At 31.5% G+C, this 12,534-nt stretch overlaps 1 protein-coding gene across 4 annotated transcripts in view; it reads right to left on the bottom strand.

Moving 5' to 3' along the window:
• Positions 1-12,534, bottom strand: part of Ric1 (RIC1 partner of RAB6A GEF complex) — a 114,545-nt gene that overhangs the window by 29,633 nt on the left and 72,378 nt on the right. For 3 of the 4 annotated variants that reach the window (XM_078047613.1, XM_005327959.5, XM_040285731.2), the window contains 3 exons: positions 10,132-10,223; positions 5,966-6,054; positions 460-604 (listed from right to left, as the gene is read on the bottom strand). In XM_078047613.1, the coding sequence (XP_077903739.1) occupies positions 460-604; positions 5,966-6,054; positions 10,132-10,223 (326 nt within the window). The remainder of the gene's footprint in view (positions 1-459; positions 605-5,965; positions 6,055-10,131; positions 10,224-12,534) is intronic. The other variant, XM_013359852.4, reaches the window with a different exon arrangement.

Genomic DNA, 12,534 nt, shown 5'->3' with positions numbered 1-12,534 from the left:
TGTAAAGATAGCAGACATCAACCCATTACTATTAACCCACTGGGTTAAACTACATTAACTCAATGAGATAATGTAACTTTCTACTTCCTATTTAGTTACTTACGTATGTGGCTTATCACTCATACTATATAAGCAGCTACTGGAAGGCAGGACCTTGTCTGATTCAGCCTTAAATCTGACATGAGGTCAAATACACAACAGGGCTCAATAAATAAGTGAATTTTTTTTTCAGTGTTGGGGATCGTTAAGTAAGTTTTACTGAATGAACTGTCAGTTTTAAGAGTGTGATGTTTGGAGAACCAATACATTCTGAACAAACTAATTCTGAATCTCACAAATTATTTTGGGGTAAGTGTCAAATAAGGCAAAAGGGTAATTACATGATCCAAGGTTTCTGTATACATATACTGTCTGGGAGATAATGAAGTTATTTTATTTAAATTTGTTTTTTTGACTCACGCAAAATCTCCTCCCAGTGTACAAATCAGCTGGGCTCCAAACACACTCCATAAAGAAAGTCCTCCATATTCCCATGTCACTATTACCACACTATTATCAGGAGACCATCTGATCAATTTAACAGCTCCTGTTTTGTTCCAAATGTCTGTTAAGAAATAGTGAGAAGGGATAAAAAACAAACAATTGTGTCAAAAATACTAAGTACTTTTTATAGTCCATATCTTCAAATACAAACAAGCAGAAGCATCATTTATAGTCTATATCTTCAAATATAAATAAGCAGAAGCATCACTGCTTCACACAATGAGATGAATCCGCCCATGTAAGGTTATTTAAAACAAGGACCACCAGTTTTGGCCTGATCTAATCAGAAGGAGCTCAGTGCACAGGTGATTGTAAGAAGTGAAAAATGTTTCTGGCCTCTATTAGCTTGAGTAATCTTTGCTCTTTGGTTTGTGCTAATCAGCTTATGTAGAACAGGGATAAGGTTGAAGCAAACACTGTATTTAGAGAAAAATATATGCTGACCTTTGAAAAGGCTATACAATTAGAATGGCAAATTTCTATTTCTAGCAGTAGAGTAAATGATGCCCCAAAACTCTACAATGAAACAACTGAGATGTCAAATAGAATATTGAAATACCTCCAAACAACCAAAAATACTGGGACAAAATGTTGTTTTTTTTTTTTTTTCTTTTACCTGAATTTATCTGCTAAGCCCCGAGAAGCTTGACTACCACCTCTGATGACTCAGGTGTTCAAGGGATAGGAGAGAAACTCAGAGCTTGCCCCAGCAGGGAGTTTAATAAAAGATACCTATGTAAAGTTAGACTGTAAAGAACAATATCCACTGTACAAAGGCAATTGAAAAAAAAAAAAACTGCCAAGGAGAAGAGAAAGAAATAGCAAGAAACATTTCCATGTTTCACCTATGGTACTGAATAAAAACTAAAGCTCCGTGATGATCTGCAGCCACAAGTCAGCCTTCACTCTGATTTGCAATTTGTGCCATTAGTGTGGTTAAAAAACAAAACAAAACAAAAACCTCAAACTACAAAATGCAAAGTGTTCCAGATTGTTGTAGTACCCTCAAATGACTAGCAGAAATACAAACAAATCCTCTCTGGTAGAAGTCAAATGTAATCCAGGCCTCAAAGTATTCACATAAATAACTTTCAAGAAAAATAATTGGCTCTCAGTCAAAAATCCTAAAATAATAAAGAAATGAGTGAGAATCTAAAGAACCAAGTACAAGAAACAGACTTAGGAAGATTTCAGATATTAAAATTAATGGGCACAATATAAGCATGTCTTTTAAAGAAATACAAGATTGAAAGTTGGAGCAGGAAGCTTAGATAGGAAAAAACTTAACTTTCTGAGATAAAAATGATTAAAAACTCAATGGACAGATCCAGCCACATATTAGATGAAAATGAAGATAGAATTGGTGAAACAAAGATTGACAGGGAAATTTTTTCTAAAATGCAGTTCAGAGAAATAAAAGAAATTTAAAAATTCAAAAGCCAGGTTAAGAAACATGGAAAAAAATTGGGTATAGTGGTGAACACCTGTAATCCCAGTAGTTCGGGAGAAGACTGAGGCAGAAGAATCAAGGTTTGAAGCCAGCTTCAGCAACTTTATGAGGCCCTAAGCAACGTAGTAAGATCCTATCTTAAAATAAAAAAATAAAAAGAACTGGGGGTGTAGCTCAAAGTGCCAAAGGGCTCAATCTCCAGTATAAAACAAAAACAAACATACATACACACAAACCCACACATTAAATAAATAAATAAATACATAAAAATTCATAATATGTATTAGAGTTCCAGAAAAAGAAACTGCAGGAGAGGCAATAAACAAGGATAATGATGGAGAATTTTTCTAGAACATATGAAAGATATGAACCCTCAGATCCAGAAAATCTGAATTGCAAACAGGATTAAAAAACAAAATCCTTCACCATTCACATCATAGTCAAATCACAGAACACAAAAGACCAAGAAAATCTCTTATAAGTAGCTAGACAAAAAACAACAAATCTGAAAAGGGACTATAACTTGACTGAAGACTTCTAAGTAAGCAGCACTGAAAACCCAATGACAATGGAATTTCAGTGAATATAAAAGAAATAATTCTCAATCTAAAACTGTATAACAAGCTAAGCTATAATTAAGTCACAGGGTACAATAAGCCATTAAGACCAAATACACAAAAACTTCACTGAAAGAAATTCTGATGGATGTATTTCAGGCAGAAAATGATCTAAGAAGGTAGGAAAGAGAGGTGACAAAAATATTGGTATATGTATGTGAGGTAGAACTAAGTCAACAAGAAAAGTTAAATATTCTAATATTTAATTGAAATTTTAATGTAAGATATCTCAGTTTCTTTCTTGAAACTAGTAAGATTTTTTTATTAATAAGTTTGATTAGATTTACATGGGTACGCTCAACCTCTTTCTGATCCCAAACATCTTAAGGCTCCCAATTACTAATATGGATACAGGCATAATACATTACAAAATTCAGAAGACACATAGCAATAAGATTATACTGCTGCTATATACAATTCTGCAAAGGTAACTGGCCTTGACTTAAAAATAGATTCATTCATCACATGTCAAGTATGTGTTTCTCACTAAACTGAATCAAATTGGTGTAAAGAAATAAGAACCACACTATACTCAAGCTTGTAGTTGAGGAGGGGGAAATATCTATAAGCGATTAAGTTTCAGTAAAGCATTATAGATGTTAAGAAAGACTTAATGTGCAAAGTATAATGAAACAAAGGAGGGAATAGTATTCTAACTAGTTAACAAAAAGATATTTCATTTAAACTATGTCGGGAAATATGACGAGATGTCTGCCATGTAGAAATATGAAACATTTGACATCTAAGACAAGAGAACAGTGAAAGTCAAAGGTATAAAACAGCATGGAGATATCAAGGTATCAAGGATCTGTAGACAGTTTGGTCACCTAAGTAAAGTGTAAGACTATAGTTCCTAGCCTATGTGCCAATGTATACCAGAAAAGGGCAAAAGACTTACAGAGGTGCTATAAGATAATTTTCAAAAGAAACATAGTGATATACAGCATGTGTTGGACACAATGTAAATACCTAGCTGCAGTAGTTTACAACTGCAATTCATTTTGATGTTATCTCTTCATGAAGAAGGGTTTTCAGGAGCTGCTGTAATACAAAGTAAGTATTCTGTGAAAATCAATGTGAAACCAGAAATGTGGATGGTTGAGACTGTGCAGTCTCCAAAAGGCATACACACTCCATTAGTTAAACAAACAAATAAACAAACAAAACCTATGTTTAAGAATGTTTCCATTTATAAGAAATACACACACACACACATATAAATTATATATATATATATATATATATATATATATATTATATATATATATATTTATTTATTTAGTGATACTGATTGGCACCAGGGCCTCATGCATGCCAGGCAAGTGCTCTACCACTAAGCTAACATTTTCAGCCCAGCTGGTCAGTGAACCCAATACCTATTGACATCTACCTTCTCCACTTCTGCTAATAAAGGCTTAGAAAAAGCTATCATTTCCAAGTTTTCTCTGAAGCCTGAAGTAGCCAGGTTTTATGGCCATAAAGGAGATGAAAGGAGAAGATAGTTGAAGTAAGTAGGAGTCAGGGATATATCTGGGAAAGCTTTTGCTTCACTCATTAAAAAGAAGACAAAAAAATCAGATGTTTTGTATCTTTTTTGCTTGACTCAAATGCATTATGCTGGAGATTTGGAGCTACCTTGTGACCACCAAAAAGTTCAAATGAAGGTCAGTAGAAGCTTGCCTTTGGATTTTATGCTCTTTGAGAAAATAAATTCTATTTGTTTAAGCCACAGTAATTTGGGTTTTCTGCTAATTTAGTCAAAAACATCTTCAATGATACAAAGTTTAGGCTTAATTTTGTGAATAGCAGAGAACAACGGGTTCAAAAAGAAATTCTTATTTATTGCTATGTATCCAGCAGTTAGAAGTGTCTAACATGTATTTGTTTAAAACTGAATTGGAAGACATACAGTGGGAGTGAAATCAGGGAAGAGATTATGGCAAAATCCAGATAAAGAATACAGGGGTTAAAACTAAGGATAGAAAGAACTAAGTGAAGGAATAAAAAAATATCTTAGCAGCCTATCCTGTTACACAGAAATCTTTCTGTTACATAAAACCTTGTTACATGTTCTAATAATATTTACATATAGCAGGTATCATTTAATTTAAAGCCAGTATTTGTTAGACACAGTATTACTACTATGTGTTACCTTCCTTTATCTGAGATTTTGCTGTCCATATTTTCAGTTACCCAAGGTCAACTATGGTCTGAATATATTAAATGGAAAATTAAAGAAATAAATAATTCATAAATTTAAAAATGCATACCATTCTGAGTAGCATGATAAAATTTCACTCTGTCCTGCTTAGGGTATAAATCATCATTTTGTCCATTATGTCCACAGTGCATACACTATTTACTCATTGTCACATAGTAGAATCTCAATTATTTCACTGACTGTTGTGGTATCACAGTGCTTGTGTTTAATAATCCTTATTTTATTTACTTAATAATGACCCCAAAGCACAAAAGCAGTAATGTTGGCAATTCAGATATACCAAAGAAAAGCTGGAAAATGTTTCCTCTAATGGAAAGGTCAAAGTTCTCAGGAAAGGAAAAAATTATATGCTGAGGTCACTAAGTTCTGTGACGGTAATCAATGTTCTATCTGTGGAACAGTAATGAAAAAATCTGCGTTAATTTTGCTGTTGCACCTCAAACTACAAAAGTTATTTTTGGAATGTGTAATATATGCAATACAAAGATGGAAAAGATATTAAATTTGTGAAATACATGAACAGAAAATTAACAGCAACATGTTGCCCCAGAAAGCATTGAAGCCTATGTGAAGAATTCAGAAGTGATCCTCTTTCTGAAGAGATAATGATCCATTTACTACAAGTAAGAGATGGTTACACAGATTTGTGAAGAAGTTTGGACTGAAAAATAATAAACATTACTGGAGCTGCTGCATCTGCCAATGAAGAAGCTGCTGCTGCTGCATTATTCAGAAGTGAATAAATTGATCAAGGAGAGAGAATACCATTCAAAGCAAATCTTCAGTTGAGAAGAAACTGGGCTTACTGGAGTAAGATGCCCAAAAGAACTTATATTCATAAAAGTAAAAAGGAGGTACCAGGGCAGAAAACACAGAAAGGCAGAATAACTCTGGTACTAAGTGGCAATATCTTAGGGCATATATTTAAAGCCAAGCATAATGTCTAGAGCACTAAACCTTACATTCAAAAATAAAAATTATACTTTGAAAGAGAGGAAAGAGAAAGGCCACTTGCACATAACTTTTATTTCAGTATATAATTGTTCCAGTTTGAAGGGTGAGGAGGGGTGTTAGGATGTATTCCTTATAGACAGAGGAGGACTAAACTAAAAACACTCTTAAAAAAATACTCACCAGGATATTGTTTTGCTGTTAGCTCTAATTTATGATTCAGCAGCATGGCTCCAGTGGTGTTATCTATTGTATAAACCTGTACAGAACCACTGTGAAAAAAAAAAAAAAACTTTTTATGAAAAAAAGACAAATATAAATAGAGCATTTTATGAGAACTCTTATGTTCTGCTAATTTGAATAAAAAGTAGAACAAAATTGTTTTATAAATAATTTCAAGTCACCTCATGACTTTACGCAGTTGCATAATCTGTATTCTAGCAATTTTGTTTCTAGATATACCCCAGAAATTCTTGTCTAATGTTTATTACAAGACGTGAACAATTCCACTTTACTAGGTGTAATTGTAAAAGAAAAAAAAAACTGACTATAAAACAACATGAGTAAGGGAAAATAAACTGGCATATTTATATAGTGCTAATACCATAGAGCATTGGGAAAAAAAATGAATGAACTTTAGCCACATGCAAGGCAAGGAGCTAACAAACATAAATTTCAGATAAGTGATTGCCCAGATGGAGAAAGGGGAATATTAAAGAAAGCCAAAAAGAAGGCTTTGTTAGTACTAGCAATGTGCTGTTTCTTATGCTGGGTAATACAGATTCTTATTGTTATATATGTTATTCTGTATATATGATATATATAAATAGTTCACTTAAAAATATTTATACATTTCAAACTTACAAAGGGCCTAAAACCAAAACTAAAATCTCTACATTACTTCTAAAAAGGGGGGCATCATTTTGTGTTTATAGGATTATTCTCACTTCAAAAGTTCAACACACACTCATTTTGGAAAGTAAGTTGGCTAATTCAGTTACATTACTTATACAATGAAATTAAAATGAAAAAGAGAAACAAGTTTGTTTTCAAAATACTTTTTAGTACAAGTCTGCTTTTGCAGATTAGTGTCAGAATGAAGAATTAGAAGAACTTGAAGACACCAAACACAGAAATGATAAGGAAATGGAAATGTTAATATCCCGATTTGATTAGTACACATAAACATCTGTTGTAATATCATGCTGCACCTCATATTTACTTATGATTATTATACCAAAAAAAACCGACTACTGCTCCTAAAGCAACTGAACAAAATATCTCTATGATAGAAATATGGCTATTGTTAACAAAAATCATCAAACTTAGCATCATTAATATTGGGACAACTGGACATTATTGTTGAATGATGCCACAGAAAGTACATATCATCAACCAGGACAAAAATATTTACCCAGAATATTGGATTGTTTATGGTTAAGACATTAAATATAAAGGTGAAGAACTAGGTTGTCCAAGACTGATCTATTGCAAAATGGCATCTTAAAAGAAAGCTGGCTTTTTACAGAATTCTAAACACATCAGTTATAGCCTACAGCTCCAGAGCTCTGGATCCTACGTCTGGCTCTGCTAGACCCCTGGGTACCAGACCTGAATACAGGTAATGGAAGAATTACACACTTACCACTACTCCTGTCTCTGTCAGTTTTCTCTAAATGCTGTTCCAAACTTGTTGTGTGAGCTTCCCAGTCATTTAACTGTATTTGCTCAACAAAACCAGTTTTCAGGTTAGTCATTATAGGTGTTAGAGAAACTAATTAAATACCATCATGAGGAAACAATGAAGCAAATTTTAGAATGTAGAACATTCTGTAAAGAACTGATCTGGACTTAAAAAAGTCAATGCCATAAAAATAAGAAAAAAGGCATAAGGATTATTGTAGGAAAAAGATAACTAAAGAGAAATAACAACTGAATATGCATTTTGACTGATTCTGGTTTAGAACAAAGGAGTTATAAAAGAAATTCGGGTAACACCTGAGTTAATTTGAACATGATATTAGATATTATTAGGGCATTGTTTTTAGGTACTTATCATTAATCACTTGCATGTGATAAAGATGGTGGGTTTATGTTAGAAAAATGTCTTTCTTTTTTGGAAACCAAGACATAATATAAAGGTCAACCAACAGAAAAGCTGATGAATATGATACATTATTCATAAATCAACTAAAAATGGTTATAGCTATTGGCAAATACTATGGATGAATTCACAATGATGACTGATACAAACAAGATAAAAAAATGTAAAATGTGATTCTCTAAAGTTCATAAACAGGTAAAACTAAATTATGGTCTTTAGGAATGTATACATGGGTAACTAAACCATAATGAAAAATAAATGATTACCAAAAAAGCTAAAATACTGTTACTAAGTTAGGGAAGGAGTAGAGTTACAATTAGAAGCAATCTATTTGTGAACAGATAGATGGTTGTTTATATTAAAATTACTTTTTCATTTTTTTGGTACTGGAGATTGAACCCACTGAGCTATATCCCCAACCATTTTTATTTTTTCTTTTGAGACAGTCTCACGAAGTTGTTTAGGGCCTCACTAATTTGCTGAGGCTGGCCTCAAATTTGCAATCCTCCTGCCTCAGCCTCCTAAGCCGCTAGGATTATAGGTATGTGCCACCACGTCTGCTACAATTACCTTTTAAAGTGTGAATATTTGGGTTACATACCATTCTGTATCTATGTTTTTAATTTATAATATGAAAGTGAAAGGGAATGTTATAAACTTTATGCCAATAAATTTGACATTATATGAAAGAAACCAATTCATAGAAAAACATAACTTACCAAAATTAGAGAAATTGAAATCCTCTTAAATATATTTTAAAAACTGAATTGAATCAGGCAACTAAAAATTACCCCAAAAGAAAATTAAGGCCTGGATGGCTTCATTAGCAAATTCTGCCACATATTCAAAGATGAACAGAGAAAAAATAGAAACCCTTCTTCAACTTATTTTGTAACCTTGCTTGACTAGGAGTATTAGATGAAGGAAATATACTCATGAACATAGATTTTAAAATTCTCAAAAAAATGTGAATAAACTGAATCTACAACTATAAAAAAATGCTTGTATATCTACATTTAACTCAATGAGAAGCAATGTGTTCAGAACAAGTTCAAATAAAAATAAAATGAAGAGCCTTCACTCTACAAAGGTTACTAAAAGTGTAATCAAGGTAGTGATTTGTAAGAAAAACATCTTTGATATTTATTTGGGTGGAAATAATGTGGCTGGAGACCAGACTAGATGCACATGCTATAAAATAATTAAGTCTCATTTTGAGAGCAAAAAGGAATTTCATATATAACAAAGTTTTTAAAAAGCACTGTACACATTGCAATGCAGTCTTACAACTGACTGAATTAAATTTTTTAAAAAATTATGTTAAATATTTCAATTTAAGCTAATGAATAAGCTCAAAGTCAGGAATCCTTGTTTTTTTAAGGTATTCTAGGTGTTTAGACCCATGTCCAATACATGATAAGTACATAAGGCATTGTTTAACTGAATAATTTTATTCCATTTTATTTTTAAAACCTCTATTACATTAAAGTTAAACTAAAAAATTGATTTTGCGTCAAAGCTTTAAATACACTTCTTAACTAAGGCACATCTACTAATTTAAAAAGGCAATAGCAACACTGATGTGTTAAAAGGGATTATTAAGAAAAAATAAATATCTTCTAGTTTAATTTATTTTTGCTGTACTGGAGATTGAACCCAGGGGTGCTTTATCACTGAATTACAAACCCAGTCTTTTTTATTTTGAGACAGGCTCTTGCTATGTTGTCAGGGCTGGTCTCAAACTTGAAATCCTCCTGCATTTGTTTCCTGAGTTGTAAGGATTATAGGAATAAACCATTGTATCAGGTTCAAATCCTCTTTTTAACAATAAAGAACCTAAATTTTAACTGATTTATTCTTTTTAACTTGTAATTCAATTTTCTACAATTAAAGAAAAGCTTGCTTTTACAAATTAAAATGTCCAACCTCTCAAATCTGCCCGTTTATCTTTGTTTCAATCTAATACCTTTAGACTTTATGATAAATTATAATAGGCATGATAAAGTTTCCAAGTGTGGAAAGACATCTTTTTAAAAATTTTGTTCTTTTTAGTTATACATTACAATAGAATGTATTTTGATATATCATACATACGTGGAGTTGTGGTCTACAAATGTGGAGTTACATTGATCATGTATTCATACATGAATATGGGAAAGTTATGTTTAATTCATTCATGGAAAGAAATTTTAAGTCTAAAAAATTATTTCTGATAACTTAAAAATTCAGAAATCTATATAAATACCTTGCACAACCAAATGCCATTAGTCGATATTTGTTATTTACTGCTACACATGTTCCATCGACAACATCCTGTGGCCAAACTCCATGAAGCTGCTATAACAAAGAAAAACGGTTAAAGCTTAAAAACTATTTTCTCAAATTTACTGTAGCCAGTATAATTCTTCTCCAAAAAACATGAAGTTTCCTAAAACTTTATTTGGTTTCATTGCATAGGAAATATCCCATCAGACCTACCATCTGAATATTCTCTCTTAAAAAAGTCAAATCTTTCATCAATTGTTCAATAAATATTCCCAAGTGAACTCAATCCAATAAGAGTCAATCTAAAACACTAAAAACTGAATATCCAATCTCAAAACTTAAACTAAATGAAGAATGACCTGCTTATTAAAATGTAAAGCTTTTGATAACAAAAACTGTATCTCTCTTGTTCAATATTAATATTCTCATTACCTAGCGGAATGTTTAACTTCCCAGGCAGTGGAAAGTAGTGAATATTACTTGGCTTATTAGAAGCAATTCATTATCTGTCAATTGTTTACTATTCTTTACTATTTCTTTACTATGTAGTATGGCTAATGGCATTATTTCTAGCAGCCTGACAGAAAAGCGCAAATCTATTTCAGGTGATTCTCTCAAATGACCTTCCCAAGATTTAATTTTCTTATCTCTAAATTTCTTACCTCACAGTATGGCTCAAAGATTAAATGAGAATGTCCATATTCACTACTTAGTACAATGCATACAATTCAATAATTTAAGTACTCCATAAATGAATGAAATTATTATTAATCTCATATGCTATTTAATTCTGTATATACAGAATAGATTTTGCTCATAGTTGTTAGTTCTTATTTGCCAAAACAAGGATATTTAGCTTATAAATTGTAAAGAAAATGTCATGACATTAGTTTAGAAGCACAAAAAGTAGAGCTATAATAAAGCACTTTATTTATATTTTGTTTGTGCACTTTGTTTTTTAATGATCCCCAAAGTAAATGTTAGAAGATGCATACAATATAATCACAACTGTTTTAACTTTACTATTACAGATTTTATTCAATTCCAAATGAACTACATAATCTATTATCTCAACAGAGAATAGTCATGTGTGAATGACAAATGATCTGACAAATTTGTTGTTCCACAATTTTATCACCAGGCAAATATCAGTGTATATCTTCACAATCTAAGAAGGCTACGACATCACTAGGTGATATAATATTATGGGACCACTATCATATATGTGGAATATCATTGGTCAAAATGTAATTATGTAGCACATGACAGTATTTGCTCTTTTGTAGAAATTTTACTTATTTTTCTTTTCTTTTAATATTTTTTTAGATGTTGATAGATCTTCATTTTATTCATTTATTTATATGTGGTGCTGAGAATCTAACCTAGTCCCCAGCACATGCTAGGCAAGTGCTCTACCACTGAGCCACAACCCTTTTCCTTTAGACTACTGCCACTTAAACATATTTCCATGTATTCTATAATTTAAAATTGCTTATATTTTTACTTTCCTTTTACTTTTGTGTAAAATAAAATCACAGGTCTGTTTTTATTCAACATGCTTGTGAGATCTATTTTGTTGCACACAGCATTGTTTGTTCAAGTTTACTATACACTTAAACACTGGGTTTAGCTCACTGTGTCTCTGGCCTCCCCTAACCAGGTAATTCTTTATTATTATGTTACCTTTTGAAAGTCTTCATGTATATTTTTTAAAGTTTTAATCCAACTTTTTGGATCCTCAGCAGGATTTTTTGCCCTAATTTTCTAGCTCTATTGAACAGAGAAATGGTATAATGTATGCATTTTAACACATTTATTAAATGTCATTTTGTGTATTTCCAAATTATCAGTAATTCATATATATTATACTCTTATAATTTATATTTTCCAGTTATAACATTTAATAATGTTCTTCTGCTTTTATTTTTTAAATCCTTATTGGAAATTTCTTTAACCACATAACCAATAAATGATGAGAATAACTGAACTAATTTTAAATACTCAGAAAAATGTTAACTACCATTTCAGCTCAAATATTTTTTTGTTTTCAGTATAAATATTTAAGTTCTAAATATAAATATATATATAATCTTGTAGAAAAGATTTTTATTTTTATTTGTATGTTGACATTAAGCTACCAAAAATTCATTATGTAATATCTTATTATTTGAAGAAGAGCAACAACAAAATTCCCCTTAAAAACTTGAAATTCATTCCCATTAGAGAGCAGACTGAAAATGAATATTTAGTGTCCATAACTCCTAAAGCCCAAACTTTCATACAAGATTTTTTTCAAAAGCATAAACTGACAAAGACAAAGAATGGGAGAGAAGGCAGAATTTTTAGACAACTTTGGAAGCTGGGAAGCATATGCATAAGTAGA

The sequence above is a fragment of the Ictidomys tridecemlineatus genome, chromosome 4 (genome assembly GCF_052094955.1).
Source record: "Ictidomys tridecemlineatus isolate mIctTri1 chromosome 4, mIctTri1.hap1, whole genome shotgun sequence".
Classification (NCBI taxonomy): Eukaryota; Metazoa; Chordata; class Mammalia; order Rodentia; family Sciuridae; genus Ictidomys; species Ictidomys tridecemlineatus.
The sequence above is the reverse complement of the archived record's forward strand: the minus strand, read 5'-3'. Positions and strand labels throughout refer to the sequence as shown.